The 22,487-nt window shown below is 39.0% G+C and overlaps 1 protein-coding gene across 4 annotated transcripts in view; it reads right to left on the bottom strand.

Annotated features, from left to right (window-relative positions):
* Positions 1-1,693: 1,693 nt before the first annotated feature.
* Positions 1,694-22,487, bottom strand: part of USP25 (ubiquitin specific peptidase 25) — a 69,735-nt gene continuing 48,941 nt past the window's right edge. Inside the window, exons 13-26 of one of the 4 annotated variants that reach the window (XM_033146851.1) lie at positions 21,967-22,128; positions 20,598-20,803; positions 19,696-19,766; positions 17,666-17,894; positions 16,937-17,137; positions 16,092-16,225; positions 13,571-13,684; positions 9,619-9,714; positions 6,925-7,103; positions 5,901-5,979; positions 5,390-5,469; positions 4,468-4,591; positions 3,266-3,461; positions 1,694-2,314 (exon numbers count right to left, since the gene is read on the bottom strand). In XM_033146851.1, the coding sequence (XP_033002742.1) occupies positions 2,142-2,314; positions 3,266-3,461; positions 4,468-4,591; positions 5,390-5,469; positions 5,901-5,979; positions 6,925-7,103; positions 9,619-9,714; positions 13,571-13,684; positions 16,092-16,225; positions 16,937-17,137; positions 17,666-17,894; positions 19,696-19,766; positions 20,598-20,803; positions 21,967-22,128 (2,044 nt within the window). In that variant the 3' untranslated portion in view covers positions 1,694-2,141. The remainder of the gene's footprint in view (positions 2,315-3,265; positions 3,462-4,467; positions 4,592-5,389; positions 5,470-5,900; positions 5,980-6,924; positions 7,104-9,618; positions 9,715-13,570; positions 13,685-16,091; positions 16,226-16,936; positions 17,138-17,665; positions 17,895-19,695; positions 19,767-20,597; positions 20,804-21,966; positions 22,129-22,487) is intronic. The other 3 variants (XM_033146852.1, XM_033146853.1, XM_033146854.1) reach the window with 3 other exon arrangements.

The raw sequence follows: 22,487 nt of genomic DNA, 5'->3' as shown, positions 1-22,487 counted from the left end.
TGGAGCTTACTCCTATAACTGCAGTCATGCCAGATGGTTGATCAAGGATGTGAACCCTGCCCCCTCCTGCCAAATTCCACCATGCTATCTGTATAACCACCCTTTGCCAGCTCGCTAGTCTACGACTGTCAGCAGATCCTATTAAAAAGGAGTACTATGAATGGTTCTTCTTGCTGCCCTGGAAGTGAAAGAGCTCCATTGGGCAGCTCTTTGCTCCTCCAAGTCCAATGGCCAGTCAGTCATACTGGTTGTGCCAGAACCGAGTTCTCGCCAGCCTTCTGCCATCACTCGCAAAAAGCAAGGCAAAAGAGGTGAAGAGGGAGAAATGGCAACATTTTAACATGGGGCATACCCAGAATAAATTCCTGTGGCGAAGCACTGCTAATCATTTTACACACCAACATAAATACTTCTTAAAGGGACCAGCCTGCAGGAGCATCAAAAATATAGGCTGTCGGGATTGGCTGTGGGGCCTTCTTCCTCGCTGGGAGCATACATTTGTAGAGGGGAAGAGTCTAAGTCATATACAAAGAATGTGGTCCCATTATATCAGAGAAAATGCAAAAAGAGCAGATACAAGCAGATACTCTCTGGCTAGTAAGGGAGATGGTTTTGTGGAGCTCTTATTATTAGTGTCAAGCATTTTTCTAAATACATATTTAGCATTTGCTGGGGAAGCCACGTGATTTCATTGTGCAATTTCTGACCAAGTGCAGCAAACTGTAGGCCATCAAGCACAATTCCTAAAACAAAGTAAGGTTTGAAGATTACCTACCCACATTAGAACATCACAAGTTTATTGTCTAATATGATCAGCAGGTTTTGGTCAATTTGATATTGCTGGGACTAAAAACAGTCAATGGAAATTAATTTCTTACTAATCTTGCTGTTTTTAAGTGGCACTGAAATTGTCCTCATCAATTTGTCATTTAGCTGCAGCCTCATTTATGCAGTGAGCTGCTTCCTAGTGTTTAAGTAGAATTGCCACTCTGAAACCAGTGGCTTATCTAGCACAGTACCTTGTGTCTAGGCAGCACACAATCCAGCACCATTACAAAATAGAATAATTGGAAATGTCACCTTAAATGTCTGACTTGTATCAGACACTATTTTCCATAATAAAATACGTAAAAGTAAGCAATCGTCCCCCATTGTCCCAAGAGAAAGAAACCTGTTATTATATTCCTCCAGCCACATTCACTAGTGTTCACTTCTCCCTAGCACCTGCCTGTGCTTTGCCCTAAAGTGCCAATTGTGGGCCAGGATGCAAGATATCTGTCAAAAACTGAGCAAAGAAGCATAGACTTCAGAAACATCTACAGGTCAGAACACTCCGCCTGATCAATTAGCATTATCCTAGTCTATTAGTCTGCATAGTTTCTGCATTGTCTATATGGGTCATATATGTAGTCTCAAAATAAACATCAGGTGCTTCATTCTACAGCAATAAATGCCAAATGGCATGTATGATGTCAGAAAATTGCAGGAGCCGATAAACACTATAAGTAACAGATGAAGAAGCACAAGAGCCCAGGGAAGCTTTCAGCATGCTGACATACTCCAAGTCCCCAAAGTATACATAAAAACATGCCAATACCTACTCTCCTCTCTCCACAGTAGTTCACTAAGCCTTACTGTTCATGTAAAATAGACCTCTATGATTCACAAACATACAGTTCATTTGCAACTAAAGTAGCCATAAATAAAACTTTTTTTATTCTTTGATGTAATTTACAAGCTACCAGGTACCATGTATTTTACAATGGTCACTTTAAAATTGATGCAGTCACAGAATGGCCCAGACTGAACAGAAAGCTGTTGTTGATGAAGTGAAGGATCTTAAGACATAAGCAAAGTAATACTGTAACAGGTAGATGGCAAAAAGCAGATTTGCCGTAATAAATCAGACTTGTAACGTTGTATGAGTTCTTGCTGATAACAAAAACTGAGTGCCATGCGATTCTCAGCTTTATTGCCTGCAGTCTGGCTAATGTCTGTACAGTCCTCTTTCTTTCCTTGTGATTTATTAAAATGGAAAAGTTAAAAACTATAGCAGCAACAAGCAAACCCTGTGACAGGAAGGCAAGGGTTAAATAACTAAAAATAGTTTATACAGTGTGCTTAAGGAGGGTCTTCAGAGTTTATCTTCCGTCAGCTGGAGTTCGACTGAGTGATGACATGATTCGGGCAAATCGTTCACACAGTTCATGGGTGGAATATGAAGGTAACTTTGGTGGGTCATTGAAACCTTTAATTTCTGTAGAACAATCTAGCAATTTTGGCAGGAAGTCTGTCAGCTTTTCTTGCAGGTTGGCTGTAAAGAAGATGTATATATTTATATTTATCTGTTTGTAACTGGCCAAGTGACTTACATTGCAAGTTACCTTTGCATGCAAATTTCTCTATTTAAAGATTTCCTTTCCTTCTCATGGTCCCACTTAAGAAGGAAAGGAAGCATGCACTCTCTTAGCCCTTAGCTATTTTCTTAACCACATTTTTACTCTTAAACAGGAGCAAGAAAAGCGGCTCAATGGAACTTTAGGACTCTCCACGGTTTCAAGTTGTTGCTATATGAGTATTTCAAACAGGACTGAAATTAAACTTGTCTGGCATAAATTCTCAGTGACTGCAGCTTAAAGGTCTTACTGCTTAATTTGGGGGCTTGTGTAACAAGAAGGGGCAAACTGAGTCTTTCAACTGCAATCAGAATCATGCTGAATAGAAGGATACTGTGAGAGAAAGAAACATGCGATTGCATCACTCACACCCAGCCCTTAGTAATAATTCATAAATGTTACACAGAATTTTTGATTTTATTTTTTTTAAGCTCTGGGCTACAGTACTGAAAGAACTTGGACGAAGAACAGGCTCAAATGTAGCCAGTGTAACTATACCCAAGAGAAGCAACTCTGGGTCTGAGGGCAGTGATTAAAATCTATGAAGAAGGTGCATTGCTTTTATAGTAAAGGAGGCTCTATCTTGCAGATTTCTGAACTATGCATCTCAAAATGTGTTTAAAGATTAATAAACTGATCACAATCTAACAGAGCTGAACTTGTCTTTCCTTTCGTCCAACTTTTTTATTTTGTTTACTCTTCCAATATAATTCTTCCAACTTTAACAATGCAGGCATACCCTACCAATCTAAAGTTGAGATGCACCTTACTTAGATTATAACTGATATGCGGAAACAAACTTACTCAGAGTTCCTAGTAACACACCTTATTGCTGTATATGTATAAAAGTACAATTGTAAATAACATACGTTCCATTTCTTGTCCAAGGTATGAACACCATCGATTTCTCATATCTTCTACAGCAACAATATCCTTTTCCTCTGTTTCATCCACCAGTAACAAAGGCAAACATGGGACAATAAGATCATTCATAATTTCCAGTCCTTTATTCACTTCTCGGTCATCTCCAGATTCAAACTGTGCTGCAGCACACTCATTTAATTTCTATGTATACCATAAAGAGAAAAATCAAACTGTTAGTGTTCATATTGTGTAATAGCTCCAAGCTACTAGTCCAAGCATTTGAGAACCAGGGGCAACCTATACAGTGGTGCCCCGCTCAACGAAAATAATTCGTCCTGCGAAAATTTTCGTCTAGCGGGTTTTTCGTCTAGCGAAGCGGCAATGCAAGCCGCGCTTTCGCTAGACAAAAAAAAAGATGAAAAATTTTCATCTTGTGAGGCAGCCCTATAGACTTTTTCATCTTGCGGGGCTGCCTTCCGCTAGACGAATGTCTTCGTCTAGCGAGTTTTTCGTCTAGCGAGGCATTCGTCTAGCGGGGCACCACTGTATAATAAAATACTTTTGCATGGCGTAATCTCTAAAATGTCATGTAACTGCTGATTTATGCAGTGGTATTTTCCTGTTAGTCTAGTTACTTCTAGTGAGGTTACCTATGTGTTAGAACATGTGAAACAATGTTTTTAATATAAGCTAACAATGATGTTTGTGCAGTTTCAATCACAGAGCCCTATTCCATCAAATATTCATGTGAACCATATGCAACTTCTATCACATATCATTTATTGGAACAGCTCCTAGAACCTAGTTATTTTAAATCCTTGGTACTTCAATTTGCATTCTGGGAGTCTTTTTCCAGAATCACAAAATAAACAATTTACATCCGTTCCATGATACAACTGGTTTTGCTAAGCCATATGGCACCAAGGTTGCTCACCACTGCAAATGTCACCCACTTGTCATATGAAACAAGCTGCACAGGATACACATTAATGTATGCTAAAGTATGATGCATAAGAATAACTAAAAGCACAGAACAGTCCTTAGCCACAGACCTGAAACTAAATATAATAATGAAACTGATTAGGACAACATGTTTAAAAAAGTAATCTGCAGTTTTTCCTCAAAAAATAAAACATTGTACACTAACTGAATAGTGAAGAAATAACAATGGCATTGCTAGAAAGGCATTCAATTGGATTCCACTTACTAGTAAACATTCTCTTCTATAATGGGATATCAGTTCTTCATCATGACCTCTGTTTAAGCCTTTTGCTAAGAGTTCTTTGTTCTTATGGTAAGCACAGAGAAGGTACAGCAAGGCATTCTTAAAACTACAATAAAATGAATTATTATTATTATTATTATTATTATTATTATTTTAAAAAGGCACTAGAAAGGCATTTTAATCTGATTCTTGAAATGGTATCTTAATGGCACACAATATTGTATCTAAATTCAAAAACATATTGTATCAAATCCTGTCTCGAACAGTAAATATTTAGATTGCCTACATTGCAAGAAAATATTTAGTGGGGCCAGCCCAATCCTATGGTTCTGTTAAAGCAGTAGCAGCTACGCCACAGATAAACCAGCTTAATATAGAAACAATTTATTCCTGTTATGGAAATGCCTCCATGCAGACAATTCTGCTAATTGCAGAATGCATATGCATTTATAATACTTTTATCTTGCTTTATGTGAGAGCCAAGAGGCACTCAAAGCAGCTTAAAAATAAAGTCTCAAATAAAAATCAAATTCAAATCTAGTGCAGACCTGGTTGCTCACTGGAGCAAGATGGTTCAAGTGTATATATAACAGCAATCCTGGCCTGGCTACACTTCTGGGCCCAATTCAAAGTGCTGGTTTTGACCTTTAAAAGGCTCAGGACCACAATACCTTAAGGACCTTAAGGGTTACAGATAGATACTTTAATGTCACTAACAATATTTTGGGGAGGTGGGCATATTGTACAGATTGCACAACCGACAAAAGAATTTCCATGCCCAGTCATCCTTACACATCTGTATAATTTACTGCTTTTCAACTGTATATGGTGCCCTATATAACCATTCAATTGCAAATGCACTGCAGTACTTTCTTTGTAGATTTTAAGAGGTAGATTCCCTTACTTCTTGTTCTGGAAACATTCCAATCCCACCATGAGGTACACAGTTGTATCTCTGAAGTTTCTGTACTCTTGGTGCCACCACTGCATGTAAAAATAAATATATGTGTGCATAAGTTTTTTATGTTGAAATACTAAACATACAATTTCAGTGCTGTCAAATTATGAGTTCAAAATACTTTTTTGCCTCCTTTAGATGGCCATGCCAATGAGAAAATCTTGAGTAACTCTGGATATGGAGATTCAACATGTCATTAAGAACAATGCACTCTGCCTGCTGACTAATTTTCTGACTCCCCCCCCCCCATTTCTGCGCAGTCACTGCCTATTACATGCAAACTGCTTGCAAGTCCATTTAAAATCCAGACTAGAAGGCCACACTTCCCTGAAAATTCTTAGCTTTTGAGCTCAATACTTGTCACCTGCTGTTTTTTTAGGACTTACATTAAAACAAACACAAATAAATTCATTTTACCTTAGGATGAGTAAGAGGAAATGTTTCTGACAAGACTAACCTCATAATCTTCCATTTTTACTTCATTTGGCTTTATCATTTCAATTTTGGCTCGGGCCACTTTCATTATGTTACGGCACCTTTAAAAAGGAAAAGGTTGTTACTGACTTTCTAAATCCTGTTTTGCAGCCATTTCGGAGCAGGAATGTGACCTTTTGTTCCAGACAAAAAGAGGGAACTGCCACTGTCCAGACACCTACTTTACGAGGGCCTGCCCTCTCAGGGTTGGGGTGCATGTGAGTATGTGTTGCAAAACACCCTCTTGTATCAGTTGCAAACTGAATTGGGACTGTTTCTGTGTTCATGCAGAATGGGCAGAAAGATGGGAGGTTTGGTAAGGCTGCCATTTTTTAAAAAAAATTAAAAAGGCATAGCACTTCTATTTCTTCTTCAGAGCAGGCTTCCTTGGAAGATAGTATTTTAACCTGGATCTTGCATGTCTTCTCAGGTATGAGACATACTAGATATTATTTCTGTGACTTCAATTAGGACTGGCTGATTTATTTTAGGCGGCTTGGCTTTATGAACTAGCCTAATGCATTGCCTGAAAGTGCTGCTACAAAAATGGCAGGGTCACAGGACTCATCTTTGGTTTCATTTTTTTGGGCACTTTTTAAATTCTTCAGTTTGTTATTAATCTCTCATTTTAGAAGCCTTCATGTTGCAGTGTTACTTGCTGCACTAGACAAAGCCAGCCTTAGAATGCATTTAAATTATAACATATACAGCATGTACTTTTCTCTGGTTTCTTCTGTTGATTACGGTGCAGACATGTTTTGCTCAAGTGTATGCCAGCAACTATCTCTAAGTGTCACAAGGTGGAGCTATAACACTTTTGCTACATATGTAGTATTTTCTCATAGAACCGGGAGGGTTTTTTTTGAAAAGCACTCATTCTGCTTAACTGCATTTGCAGAAAGAAAGCTAAATAATTTACACCTTATTTCCTTTAAAAAAAACAACCCCAACATTCTACAGAAGCTTTGCTTGAAGTATGTTGGACCAGACACACATGCATACATTACCTTTCATCAAAACTCAAATTGTGATCTGCAAACTGTTCCAGCAACGTTCTCTCAATTATTTTGTTTGGAGCCTGGTTTTGGATGAAGTATACAATTGCATGATGCAAACGGTAATCACACTCAGGTGACGTTTCTTGTTGGGCAAGTTTGAGTAATCGTGCGTATTCCAATTTTATTGCCTAAACATAAAAAAAATGACAGCCATTTTTAACAGGGCAGTTTTTTTAAAATGAAAAATTTAAACTACGTTAAAAGCTCTATACAATTTAAATATCGGCATCACTAATAAGAAACAGGAATATTTAATTCCAAAGCCATGATTCTCTTTTCCAATGACACTTTATCCTGGATGAAAACAGAAATAAAACTTTAAAACATCATTTCAGCAATATGGCAAAAGTGCTGCTGCAGTAAGTATCAAGCAAACATTCAGCTTCTAAAGGAAAACAGAAAATATTTTAAGTGGCAAGACATCAGATGAAAGGGCTCTATCAAACTTAATGCTACTTGGAGTAGACCCATTCAAAATTAACAGGCCTGGCTTAGGATACATGCTATTTCCCCACCCCTCCTTGTATTAACCATCAACAACAAAACTCACTCTATAGTTATACATTAACACAAGGCTCTATTTTCATGGTATTTAAGGGCAATGGCAGCATTAACTCTGGGCAGAAAATATTCAAGAGCACTTTGATAATAATGTCATACATTCGCGATATTTTTAAAAATATTAAATTCTTCAAAAGAATTCTTTTGAAGAAGACTACTGCTTATAAACAGGGCATATCACAATTTCTGTATTTTCTTACGACATGTGATCCACAGAACTCAGAATGCTACTGCAATAACAGAGTATGCAGTTTATCTGGCTGACGCTGTTTACTCATCACACTGCTTAGAGCTCCAACACTGCTCCATCTAAAAATATCTCTTTCACAAGCTACCACATGGGAGAACCAAACAGATACAACAACAAGCGAAAGTCCTTATTAATCAAATAAAGTAACATCTGAAATTCACATGCAATTTAATTCTTGTAATAAAAGCACACTTTCAAAACAAGTATCAGTTCTGGCCTCTAAAAGATTTCAAAAGTGAATGGAACGTTATAGCTTTGAGATATCTATATATTACATGATTTTTGAAAGTATAAACACAAAATACATACACACATCTATTAGGCCTGCAGATAATCGGAGACTTGGAATCCAAGCAAGGTTGGCAACATCTTATTGAAAACACAGCAGGGAAAAGGCAATATGGAAAAATACTATCCTCCTCTAAGCTATATTTCCATCTTACAGCTGTATTTCAACAGCAAGTGTGCAATGTTTAGTGCATCCCCTTTAATATACTTTAGGTCAAATATGAGCCTGAACTCAGTAAAAATATAGGATACATACAAAAGAGAAAGCAATTTAAATTGAGGCTGTTCACTGACTTCTTAGCCTTCTCCAATGCAGTGCCCCCTGATGGTTTTGTACTACAACTACCACTGCTGATCAGACTTGTAGCCCAAAACATATGGCAAGCACAAGGTTTGGGAAGTCTGCTCTACTTTGTAGCTTCTATGGTAGAGCATCTCTAAAACAAAGTGCATGAATTGGATTCTAGGGTGTTAAATTTTGCAATGTTGTGGAAGAAAAGTTTCTCCTCTCTTCTAGCAGCTCTCCATGTCTGATTTCACACTGTTCCAGAGTCCTACTCAAACCTTCCAAAGAAACTTTTTGAGTTCACAGGCATCAGTCGGGAAGCTTTCCATCTATGAACAACTTCCTTAAGTTAACTTATCTTGGAATGTACTTAAGATCATTCCTGGGATCTTGGTTCCTTAAAAACAAATGCAATTTAAATTCTGACAAGTTATAAAGTCATAGCACAAAAATACTGATTTTGCCATGATATTGCCAACTTCTATTAGTTAGTTGTCCTTCCCCTTTAATTATTGCACGTCTTAAGTAACAAAATACAGATCATTACTTTCCCCTGATATCAGGAAAGCTGGCAATCTACCAATACACCACAAGAAAATCATGACCTGCCTCCAAGCAATAAAGTTTAGATCTTTGACCCATTTGTCAGTAAAGCATGGTGTTGTCTAGAAAGAAAACATGAGGATCAGAAACATTATTTATATCAGTTAGTAAGTGCTGAATTGGAAAATCAAAGTATGTCTTCTTCAAAAGAGAGGAGGAAGAAGCTAGGCAGGGAGCATGGCATACAGCCATGCCCTGTTATGAACAGCATAACTTAGTTGCTGTAATTGTTTCACATGGTTAAGGTAGCACTGATGTGCTAACTATGCATTATTCCTTGCAAAGAGGTTACTAGACTAGTATGGCAACCACCAAGCCTACTTTTACTTTTAAAATACCAACTGAAATAAACAGCACTTAAGTAATAAATCTTAGTATGTGCACAAAACTGGAGCAAAGTCTACTGAAGGTATTCCTTAAGTAGGGGTTGCCAACTGTAGCACTGGTATGTTACACTTTTATTAGCTTTATTGGTTCAATTTATTATTAAGAATTCCCTCAAAAATATTGGATGATGCTGTGTTAATCCTTAGCTTTTTCTTTCGAGAGAACACAGTTAAATGTAGAAATAAATGAAAACTCCAGGAAAAGTACAACTTTTAATTAGAATTCAAAGACAGTAAGAAAAAAGGAAAGTTGAAAGTGTTAGGTGTACCTTAAAGAACCCTGCTTCTGGCCCACACCTGTCATAAACATTCGTGGCTTTACCTATAGCCATGATAATACCTTGCATGTTCGGGGTCAGCATGACCTGTTATAGGAGATTTAACATTTATATTTTGAATGAAGAAAAGTGTGAACAACGCAACTCAGTATGTGCCTTTACATACTCATGCAACTGCATGCACCCATTGCAATGGCAAGCATTTCAGAGTTGTATCTGTGGCATTCACAACATTCTTGTCCATTTCCAAGGTAGTAAATATATAACTAGTAACGCTAGATTAATAAGAAATACTTATGGCATTTAAGAGGAAAAAAGAGCTCAAAGCTTCATGTACATGCAGACTTAGTCTCTTAAAGATGAGCTTTAGCAGACTGAGTTGATGTAAGAGATTCTAGCTTCTCCAGTAAGGTACAAAGCAGTCTATTTTCAGTTAAACATAATGACATAATTCTTATATATGGTACTGGGAGGGACACAAAGTTAAGGGAGCCTTCCTACGGTGGGAATGCAACAAAGTCTCTGTATTTTGGCATTTCAACTTTGCAGAGTTCTGTGAAATTAGCATCCAATGCCTATAAAAGACAATTCTGACAGCATGATACCAAAAGGTGTGGCAGACTGCTTTAAATGAAACATTTGAAGATAAGCTAAAAATGGCAAAGGGTAAAAAAGAAACTAAAAATGCCACAGACAAATTTATGGCAGAATTGTACTGTTTTATTACACATATGAACAGCAGACTTCCTACAGCACATAAAATCTTTTGGCTGGTTTGATTTATGATATTGTGCTATTTTTCTTTTATTGTATATGATAATCTAGAGTCTCTCTATTTTTTGGTGCATTATAGGACATTATAGCTGTAGTCTGTGTTGCATCATAGTTGCTGAGGGAGGGTTTCTTTTGCTGTAAAGTTAATAATAAAATTAATACTTATTTGTGCAGATATTTTTAATATGCATGCCTTCCATTATAGAACTAAAGGCAATCAGAACATGGCTATTAGAAGCATGTGATAGAAGCAAAATGGGAAATCCCTCTAAAAATCATTCATATTTTCAAACTGGGAATACATAATGCCAACAGCAGGGTTTCTTTCCGTTCATGGAAGGGACTGCAACAGCAGAGGCTTGCAGTCAAGAAGGGAAAGGGAGAGGAGATGTTATTTTCTGTAAATCCACATTTTCACAGATGAATGGAAAGAAAAAACTGTCCTTTGTTACAGATTTATCAAGTGCTTCCAAGGCATGAACACACGTATTTCATGCGAAGATCATTGTATGTCACAAGTTATTTTTTTCAAGTCAAACCAGTATTGCAATCATTTCTGTGAGGCATGTGGCTTTGGAAGGGGCCTGTATAATCTGCATGGCTGCCTTAGTGGGGCCAATGTGCTGTATTCCTGGAGGGGGGTGGCACTTGGAGGTCTTTTCTAAAGAGACTTCAGGCCCTATGCTAAAGCAGTAGACTAAAAGCACAGAATGCTATATATGTTTAATACTGCTCTCTTCCCCACTGTTATTTCTTTGTCAAGGACTATTGATATCCCACATATTAATTTTTATTATTGGCAATTATACAGTAGAAATCACACACAACTGTGCCCAAATATATACAGGTATTCACTTTTGGAGAATTTGCAATCCTATTTGTAATAATATCAAGTTTCAGCTCCATGTTCTCAGGTTGCAATATTTGAACATTAAATTATGTTGCAACCTGCTGTAACACATGCTATCTTAAAAATAATGGATGCTTTTACCATTTGTTTATTCATTTTCTAACTTATGATTGATCAATTAAAATCCATGTGACTAATCAACTAAGTTTTTTTTAATTGGGTGAAAATCTAAGTATATCGTAAGAACACAGCAAAAATCCCCTGGATCAGAGCTGCCTAGTTCAGAATCTAGTCTCCAACACAAGGAAGCAGCCAGTTACCGTATCTCCACTAGTAAGACATAAAGGCACCTATCTACACCATTATTTCTCCCTTGCCAATATTTTTGATAGGGATGTGGATCAGACATGCGCAGTCGATCCAAAATGGCGGGCGCGACGCGGAAAACACCCCCCCCCACACACCGGAGCCAAAAGGTAAGCCTTTTTAGCTGCGGCGCGACGCCGCGTTTTAAAGCTGCAGCGCTCGCTGGAGCCTTAAAACGCAGTGCCGTGCCGGTCGGGAGGGCTTACCTTTTGGCTCCGGTGTGGGGGGGGGGGTGTTTTCCGCATCGTGTCCGCCATTTTGGATCGACTCAGACATGCGCAGTCGATCCAAAATGGCGGGCGCGACGCGGAAAACACCCCCCCACACCGGAGCCAAAAGGTAAGCCTTTTTAGCTGCGGCGCGACGCCGCGTTTTAAAGCTGCAGCGCTCGCTGGAGCCTTAAAACGCAGTGCCGTGCCGGTCGGGAGGGCTTACCTTTTGGCTCCGGTGTGTGGGGGGGTGTTTTCCGCGTCGCGCCCGCCATTTTGGATCGACTGCGCATGTCTGAGTCGATCCAAAATGGCGGACGCGACGCGGAAAACACCCCCCCACACACCGGAGCCAAAAGGTAAGCCTTTTTAGCTATGGCGCGATGCCGCGTTTTAAAGCTGCAGCGCTCGCTGCAGCCTTAAAACGCGGCTCCGGCAGCTCACAGTGGTACCTCGCCAGACGAATTCGTCTTGCGAAAAACCGCCATAGACGAATTCGTCTCGCGAGTCAACTAAAAACTCGCAAAACCCTTTCGTTTTGCGAGTTTTTCGTTGTGCGAGGCATTCGTCTTGCGGGGTACCACTGTACATAGTTTTCAATGGAACATGCATATAGATGTTCTTCTGCAAGTAATGCAGTTCACATAGACAATGTGTATAGGGATCCACATTTGAATCCACACATTCTCCCCTGGGCCCAGTTACATTAAAGGGAAGACTGCACTCTGAAAACACATACCTACATGGGCACATCAGAGAACTTCTGCTATAATCTTTGGATCTAAAATGACTACTTGCCACCCTGCTGACTAGTAGCTCTATGGATCCAAAAGGCAAAAAACAAAAAAACAAAACACCAACCAGGTGGTGGCTGCCCAGAATGTGGCTGCCTCCTGCCAGGGCCTGTTCTTGCCTGGTGCCTCTATGGATGCCCTGGGGTCATGTCACGGAATATACCCATCATTTAAACTGTGGCATATAAAACAGTGAGGACTGGTTTCTAGGCCTTTCAATGGGAACTGCAGGGCTACTGCATCAGCTCTGCCAAGACCAGCTCCCACTTTAGTTTCTCTCCCTGAACTCTTTCCATTTGAACTGCTCATTAAAAACACTGCACAACATTTAAGAACTGGGACCTGAATGCATTTGCTTTCCTACCCTTCTCCTTTTCCTTTGTGCCATGTCTTTTAGATTGTAGGCCCACAAGCAGCAACTGTATTCTTTTTAACATGTGTACAGTGCTAAGTAAATTCCCAATAAATTATTCACAGTAAGATCAGCTTAAACTCATAGGGCACTTCCGATCAGGGCATCCCTTTTATAAAAATCAAAGCAGTGATGGCTAACCTGTGGCCCACTGGATGTGGCTGGACTCCAACTCCCATCATCCCCAGCCAGCATGGTCCATGATCGGGGATGAGAGATGTAGTCTTGTGGCATCTGGAGGGCCACAGGTCTGCCACCAAGATTACTTTTCTTTGTCTTCAGTTACTATGAAGAATCTAAACATGATGCTTAAAAACGCTCAGAACAAACGATCTTCGTCAAATTTATCTATTTCACACCGTGCAAAAACAAGAGAAAAGCAGCATTTATCAATTCTCGATGATTTGACAAATTGCAGTGAAATCAGCTGAGACTTGGGTAAGTGCAACCATGTGCAAGCATGCCAAAGACCACTCATCAGGCGCTGTCTGCAGCACATGAAAGGTGCAGAAATATGTGATTACGGTGAAGGTGGTACCTCATCGTCATAACCTCCCTCCTCTGACTCAATCACATAAGTCCCTACATCAGGAATCGGCACCTCTACAACTTTCTGTTTAGAAGCTGTTGGATCTGGGGCACTATCAGAATTCTGTGAGGGGGGAAATGAAAACATGACAGGCTTTAGATTGCTCTGAGAATACTAGCAAAATCTTTCCTTTTTAAATATATATATATTTTTTAAATCACTGCTCTTATAATTGCAAGTAAACAGTTTAAAACTAAAAGTTAAGGCCAACACAGTAGGTTACATATACTTTACGCTCATTTACATGGACAGCCTTATTATTCGGTAACTTTAGATTTCAATGCTTTCTCTCTTAGCCTGGAAACAATCAGGTGAGGTAATTTATAAAAAATAATTATTTATATACTGCTTTTCATAAAATCCCTAGAGTTTTTTACACAGCAAAACGTACAGTAAAAGCAATTTAACAATTGTAATTAAAACCCACATAATACACAACTGTAAGCAGAATACAAAATATAGCCGAGGATAAAACAAGTCAAACACCATGTAAGCGTAAAAAAATAGAAATTATTGGGTGAAAGGGTTTCAGGGTGTCTTAAAGCATCTGGGAAAAAGGTGTGTTTTAAGAGGGCACTGAAACTGATCAACTGTTGACACTTATCACATCTCTACAGGTAAGGAGTTCCATAAATGGGGTGCTATACTGGATTCAGGATTTCTCCCCACTTCCCAGACATGGGAACTGCCCCCCTAACAGTGCCGTCATTTTGTAGGGATTCAATCACAGTTTAATGGCCCTCATCCAGCCCATTACTGTCTCGAAGAGCTGGTTTAGCACCCGCACAGCCACACCCAATTCAAACAGAATGGCGAGAAAGCCCTAATTCAAGTTGTAAGCTTGCAACAAAAGATGCATGAAGATTTGGGCCCGATTTCCCCATATGGGCATATTGCATCTTATTCTATTCCCCATAAACTTTGGTCAATTAAATTCCCACTGAGTTCATGGAACAAAATCTAAAATCTAAACTGAATTATAGCCCAGGGATTAATACCCAATACATGTAGAAAGTTTAAACAGTTTGATTATACACTGTTTTTCTTATTACAAAGGTAGCCTTCAAATGAGGGGCGAGGGCATTAAAAAGTATATACAACTGTCACTCGTGGAGTACAACAAGTGTGTTTATTTCTGGCTGCCTATTTGCAGCAAAATGAATGCAGGCTGCACTTTACAAACAGCTACACACATTTTCTCCAAACACAAAATTAATGTCTGCATAAAAACATTTACGTTTCAAGTCACTCATGGTCTGTAGCAGGACAAGCATATACTTATTAAAAACAAGTTGCCTTGGTGTATAATGTAGCAAGCAGCGAGGCTGCAGGAGCTGTCAAGATTGACCTTAGATTGGTGTACCGTAAGTTAAAACGGCCACCTCTTAAGTTCTGAAACATCAAAATGACATTCCTTTTGGACTGGAGATATCATTTTAAATGGATGTTCAGAGGTGGATGCTTGACTAGGAAAATGTCAGAAATTTGTCAGTCGAAACAACAGTATTTTTCACTGTCTCAGAAGCTTCTTGATCAGGGGTCAGCAAACTTTTTCAGCAGTGGGCCAGTCTACTGTCCCTCAGACCTTGTGGGGAGCCAGACTATATTTTTTTTGAGGGGGGGGGGGGGAAATGAACGAATTCCTATGCCCCACAAATAACCCAGAGATGCATTCCATTCATGTAAAAACACACTGATTCCCAGACCGTCCATGGGCCAGATTTGGAAGGCGATTGGGTCGGATCTAGCCCCGGGGCCTTAGTTTGCCTACCCACGTTCTTGATCATAAGAAATTGTAAACTGCTATGCCCTCAGTAAATTGTAAATACACTTAAAGTATGAGAGCATGAAAAGTGTAACAGTGAAATAATTGGTTTACTGCTAAGCAAGAAAGTGTTCTGTTAAAAAGTAATGAATTATACCGCAAGTCAAATAAAATTAGGGTGAAACTTGGATACATAAGGCAATTTCTTGTTTTTCCAGTAAGTGGAAGAAATATTTTGATGACACTTAAAGTTATTAATGCGTAACAGTTTCCCCTGATATCACATGTTTCCTTCTGGAAAAGTAGTTTGCATAGGCTTCTGCAGATAAAGCACTCATCTCCTGAAATGGAATACTCTTTCAACACAGAACATATAAGGGATGGACTTATGCACAATGTATCACAACACTGAAACTTTTTGGACAGAAAAGTGAACACAAAGACCTTTAGCTAAATCCTAATTGTCAGACAAATGGGTACAGGAGTACAGTCTTATTTAACAAAGTTTCTCTACGACTTGATTGTAAAAAAAACCCTCTAAGCAGTTTACCAAGAAGTGTGCATGCACACGAAAGCTCATACCAAGAACAAACTCAGTTGGTCTCTAAGGTGCTACTGGAAAGAATTTCCTATTTTGTTTCAGTTTACCAAAGTCAGGTATAAATCTTTTGCATATAAAGGAGGCACATATTTTGCCTTTCTTACCAAATGCATAATAGCTTCAGGATTCTTATCCTCTTGTTCAGTGAATGCTTTTGTGATTGCTCGTACAGAATCTTCTTTCAATTGCTTTGAGACATCAGTCCTTGAGGGTTGTTCCAAATATTCAGGTTCTTCTCCTTGAGTGGTGGGAAGGGGAGGGGCGAGGTAAATATTTTGTGTTATAAATACATACACAATATATCACAACGTTACAATGTTACAATTAGGTACAATGTTACTTAAGTCCACTCCTTTCTGATTAGGTTAAGTTTACTGCTTTCAATGGGCCAATACTAATTGTATGATTAACTGTATTGCAAACTTGACAAAAACAAAAAGGAATAATATCCTACATTAATGTTATCAGCATGATGTTTACCTCTCACAACAGAAGCTTAAGCAGCTACTGAGAAGAGGCGATAAATAGCAGCAATACATCTGGATAAATGAGGACACTTCTAGAACTGTTTAGGACTCTTGCACTGGATATTCTTTGTTTAACAGGTTTATGTATGCTCTCACTCTCTGATTCTACTTGCTGGGAGGAGAAAGGGAAGTGTAAATTTAAATTAGCTTTTTAATTTACCAACCTTGTGAGAGGTTTTTAAGCTCCTTAAGGTGTGTGAGAAGGGTATTTGTTAATTTTTCTTGCTAAATAATTAAGTGCCTTTATCTATATTTGTCTGTTTGCTCATAGTCCAACTGATGTATCTGCTTTCTTTCCATCTACAGGTTTGGGGAGTTGCTGGTTGCTTATGAGCTGTAGTCCCTTTGCAGGTCTTGAATAATCAATAATTTAACCCCCTAACAGAAGAGAAAGCATTACAGAAGCTGCTTTCTTTACTGACCTGGGGTAGTGGAAGGCATAGGCACCCCGGGTGTTGGGGATGTTAATGTTTTGTCCTGTTGTGCTTTCACAGCAATCTGTGCATCCCAATCTTCCAGCTCTTTTTCAAAACGCTTATTGTCTTCTTTGACATAATCTCTTAGATCAGGAGGTAACGTATCCATTCCAACAACCATAAGCCCTGTTTCCTTGTTGAATTCCTCTGTAATAGCATATGATGTGTTTCATGCACCAAATAAAACCATGAAAGCATGCACAAATTCTTTTACAAAACATTTAAAACCAAGTATTTCAATCAGTTTCACAAAGGAGTTAGCTCAGGATCTTTAGTAAAACAAGTTTTGGCTCTTTGTTTAAAAACTTATTTTCTCCAGCTACTTTTATCCCAGCTGATGGTTCTTAGGTTTATTTGCTGGTCACGTAGATAGAAGTGGTGGGAAAGGGGAAGAGAACTGCAGATGGATGTGGGAAGTTTCCAACACCCCTCCTCACCCACCACTAAAAATCGCTTACCACTTCCTTTGGTATTTACTTTATAGTAGGCCTGTTAAAACTCAAGAAGAGAAATTCCAACCCAGCCAACTAATTACATTTATGTGTCCAATTTGCAAAGCAGAATGTATTGGGGGGTGTCACACCTCCTTGGGTGTAAGGAACAACTAAAGTCACTGAGACATTAAACATATTCAACAAAACTCAAATTCTGCATTTCATATCACCATAATATTACCTTGTATCAAAAATGGTTCTTTATCATTGATATACATTAAGCAGTAAGCACTTGCGTTCCGGTATCCACCAAATGAGTCACGTTCAAGCTCTTCCCACGTAGACTTTGTAACAGAAATATCATTGTACTTCATCCACCTCCTTTGGTAACTGTCATAGATATATGCCCAGTAGTGTCCTGCATTAGCCTGTCCTTCATGAACTAATACTGCATGTAACCGATACGGAACCTAAGTAACATAAAATCAACAGGAAATAGGGAAGTTAGGTCACAATAATTAGCAAAAAGGATGAAGAATAAAAAACAGACAGGAATAAGGATTTAATCAGAGGCTTATCAAACAGAAAAACAATGCTCGTGTAAAAATTGTTTCTTCGCATCAATTCCATAAAGTACTTGGCATCCAGCTTTACCTGCACAGTTCTACCTGCTCTGGAGTAAAGGAAATATGAGTAGCTAGTTTCTTCCAGTGTGGTTCTGAACTTTGTCACAGTTTAACAGAAACGTTTCCACATTCACAGCTACTCAAGTAGTTAAGTATGCATAGGACAGCAGCCCCACACCATCACTTTAAAATTCTGCATTTGAGTATATAAATGATAAAGTATGTATGTTACAGGAAAGCAAGTTGTTCGAGTTTGAGCTGCAGTTACGCTCAACTGAAAGGTTGTTTAACATGGGTCAACTAAAATGTGTGAATGCATTAACTTGCTCCCCACCTCCACAAATTGCAAGCTTTGTAGGTCTCAAGTTCTCCCTGTTATGCTTTCTGTATCTAAAATAGCCAATTTCAAGGGGAAAGTAAAGAAAAAGAATGGGCATGACAGTGATTCAAAGGAACTGAAACAGATTGCTGATCTTCCGCTTCAAGACAACTGTTGTGATCTACCTAAAACAAGGGTGAAGAAGCAATTTAGACTACAAAGCAAAAGGGCTGTGTGAAATACAGTTCCTGTTCAATGCATCTTTAATGGCTAGACCAGTTTACATATGGCTCCAGGATGCAGGCTGTATGCTCAACCGAGAAAAGTTTCAAGTCTCAGGCTTATGTATACAGTGTACCCCGGGTTATGCACCCCCCCATGTTGCGGACGTTCGAGTTGTGAATGCCCGCAACCTGGAAGTGTTTCCGGAGCGTGCGCAATCCCCAGATGTGCAAAAGCACTCAAATCGTGCTTCTTCCGGGTTCCCCCCCCCCCCCGTGCGTTCGTGATACGCATGCCCGCATTACGTACCGCGACCAGGAACGGATCGCATACGTAACACGGGGTACCACTGTACAACTTTTCATGTTAACCGATCATAAGAGAGTAGGTCCTGTCTAATAATGAAAAAGCATGAATGGATACAACTTGTCTAGGCATTTTCATATCTGGGATTGTAGAAATTGGTAAAAACCTTAGAAAAAAACTTTGAATAATAATAATAATAATAATAATAGTAATAAAATTTTATTTATATCCCGCCCTCCCCGGCCAGAACCGGGCGGCTAACATGAAAATATATATAATACATTAAGACATAAAATTCAGCAATCGATTGAAATACAGCTTAAAATCGGATTAAATAAGATCAGATGGCTACCCGCAAATTATAACTATAACTCTAGGGGTTGGGAACCTTAAGTACTCACCAGGCTCAGCTATTTGTATGAGCCGGTGAGAAGAGTTAGAGAGGCCACTTATATGCCACTTATATGTAGGGTCTTGTAAAAGGAGAGGGGTCAGACTGAGCCCCGACCAAAAGCCTGGCGGAACAGCTCTGTCTTGCAGGCCCCGTGGAAAGATGTGAAGTCCCGCAGGGCCCTGGTCTCTTGCAACAGAGTGTTCCACCAGACTGTGGCCAGGGCCAAAAAGGCCCTGGCTCTGGTCGAGACCAGTCCAACCTCCTTGAGACCCTGGACCTCCAAAATGTTATATAGTGCAAAGGTGGCTGAGAACCTGATGTAAACTCTCATAAAATACACAATTGGTCAGTATTATTGCTATATTATGGTAACAGATTCTCTTTCATATGGAAATGATACTTACCTGCACCATTGATTTGTCAGTGTACATTAACTCAATTGTCCGCTGTATTCTAGCTATGCTTTCTTGCAAATCTAAGATGAAAGGAAAATGAAGTTATTCCCTCCAATATTAAAATTCACATTTCTACAGATAAACACAATTATTCCACTACTGGCTACTACTACTACTACTACTACTACTACTACTAAAATTAATATTCCATCCTTCCTTCTGTAGGAGTCCCAGAGAAGCATTTACATGCCAAATAATTATGAATCATCACTTCCTCCTGCATTTTAAAAGAAATTTTAATTCATTCAGGTACTGACCATGAAATATATTCTCTCCCTCTTGAGAGCTTTGCACAAATCTCCCAACAACGTCAAACATCCCACATATAAAAATGAGATCTACTGGTTAGAGCTTTACAGATCACCCATAAGACTTAGATGGACAGTGGTTTACCTGACAACCATTTACTGACTGCTTGCCTTCCCCAATTGTGCAGGAGAGACTGCATAGCTTAAACATAAAAATTGCTTCCATGTAATCAAAACTACCTATACTTTGCCAAGTACCAAGTCAGAAGAAAAAAACAGAAAATTGCTGGATGTTACAGCTACTGCCAGCAAATTTTGCCTGCCTTGGCAAGCAACCCAAATGACACTTGCCAACTCTATCCCCTTTCAGAGACGGGAGGAGTGGAATGTCACATTCAATATAATACTGAGCATCAACTAGACTATGGGGCTTAAGCTCAAGCCCCTGTCATGCTCTAAGCTAGACAGAGGAGAGCAATGGCTCTGGCCTGCCAACCTGAGCTTCTCTAAAGCAAGTGCTTTGGATAAGGCATCGTCTAAGCTCCAGAAAAGAGTGAAGACCATGGTAAGCCCTTGGCCTTGGCCAAACTTCCCAGCCTGTACCTCTAGTGTCATTTTCTACTTCCGTCCTCCAACGATGTAAACATCCCTCAAAGACTGAAAGCTCCTCTTCAGTTATGTGTCTTGGTGCTGGGTGCATTGGCAGGTCTTGTGGAATCCGAGATTGTGTGAATGGCTTGTGTATTACCGACCGCTGTGCAGGTGATGGATTTTGTGTATCTGTAGAAGGCCCCTGTTGTTCTGTTGTGCTACATTTGTTGCAAAATATGAAACATTCAATCTAAGCAACTGAATCAATGTATTATCTCAAAAGATACTACACAGACAAAAAGGCCTTTGGGTTCTGAAATTAATGCAGTTCCAAGCCATCTTTAAAAGATGTCCCTCACAGAACACAATGTCTTATTATTATTTTAAAAAATAATAATTATATACCGCTTTATATTTTAAAGAAAAATATCAAAGCGGTTTACAGCATATTAAATCAATAATACATAGATAAAACAATCTGAAGAAAGTAGAGTATACAGTCAAAGCAACATAACAGAAAACTAAAATATTATCTTAAAGATTTCAAAATAAAACATTACAAAGGAGGTCAACTACAGAATACATATTTAACATAGTAGGGCTGGTGAGTGTGGGCCCTGCTCCCTAGGCCAGGTGGAAAGGGCCTTGCATCTGACAGAAATCTGGTGGTATGAACACAAGAACTTATACATTTTGTTCTCCAATACCCCCAATTATGCCTATAAAGCAGACTACCACCTCCCACATCAACTCCTCTAGAGTAAGTAGTATGTGGGACTTGGGACCACTCCTAGTCTTCAGAGCTTTTGATATCAAATCTCATCGATTGTGCAAATATCTTTTATTTTTCACTAATGAACTATTTTCTGGAATACATGTTAATAAATACATTTTTCTTAGATAGCATTTAAGAAAAGATCATAGAATCATATAGTTGGAAGAGACCACAAGGGCCATCCAGTCCAACCCCCTGCCAAGCAAGATACAAGGCAAATAACAAAAGCAGTGTAAAACCACCTCATTTGTACACAATTAAGTTGCTTAAAGTGAGATTCTAGGTATCTTAAATGGCTTTGTGATACAAAGCTGTGCAAACCACAGAGCATTTTCCCAAATGGCTCCATACAAGGTCTAAAACAGTCAGCATCACCTGCAGAAGCTAAGCAGGTTTGGGTCTGGTCAGTGCCTGGATAGGTGACTGAATGGGAACTACACTGGTTTCATGACAGATGAGAGGTAAAATTTAAATGCAGGAGCATAAATAAATAATTTCAAGTATTTTTTTAAAATAGTTATTTGGTCATTAATTGATTAATTAACTGCAACTAAGCAAATCATAATTAGAAAGAGTGAACACATATGATCCTTTTTTATTTTTTACCTTGGTATTGCCTGTGTTGACAAAGTACCACTAGGGAGAGCACTAGCATTAAGGTCCTCAATAGGAGACGTACAAACTGGCTTACTTGATGCAAACTCCAGAGCATACTGTAAGACATCTACCAGGGGAAATCTCTTAGGACCGGAACCGTAGCTTAAATATCTGCCAAAACATATTAATACCCTCATTACATGCTCAAATTATCTCCAAAACACATGCTTCATATTCTACACTATGAAAAACTTTATGGAATCATTCAAAACTAACAAACTAAAGTCCCTGAAAGTCCTTAAATGAATCACGGTGCCAGACTTTACCCGGTGGAGAACAAGCTGTGAAGCTTTGTATAATCAGCAAATGTCCAATACTAATGTCCAACTCTGAACAGTGTTTCCAGGTAACAAGTACTGTTTCGCTGAATTCTTCATCAGCGAATTAGTTCAACACTTGTTAGTAGAAAGATATGTAATTTCTTCACTAACCAATCTTTTTTCGAATAGATATAATATACATGAAAATGA

The sequence above is a fragment of the Lacerta agilis genome, chromosome 4 (assembly GCF_009819535.1).
Source record: "Lacerta agilis isolate rLacAgi1 chromosome 4, rLacAgi1.pri, whole genome shotgun sequence".
NCBI classification, from domain to species: Eukaryota; Metazoa; Chordata; class Lepidosauria; order Squamata; family Lacertidae; genus Lacerta; species Lacerta agilis.
Note: the sequence above shows the minus strand (reverse complement) of the source record. Positions and strands in the feature narration are given on the sequence as shown.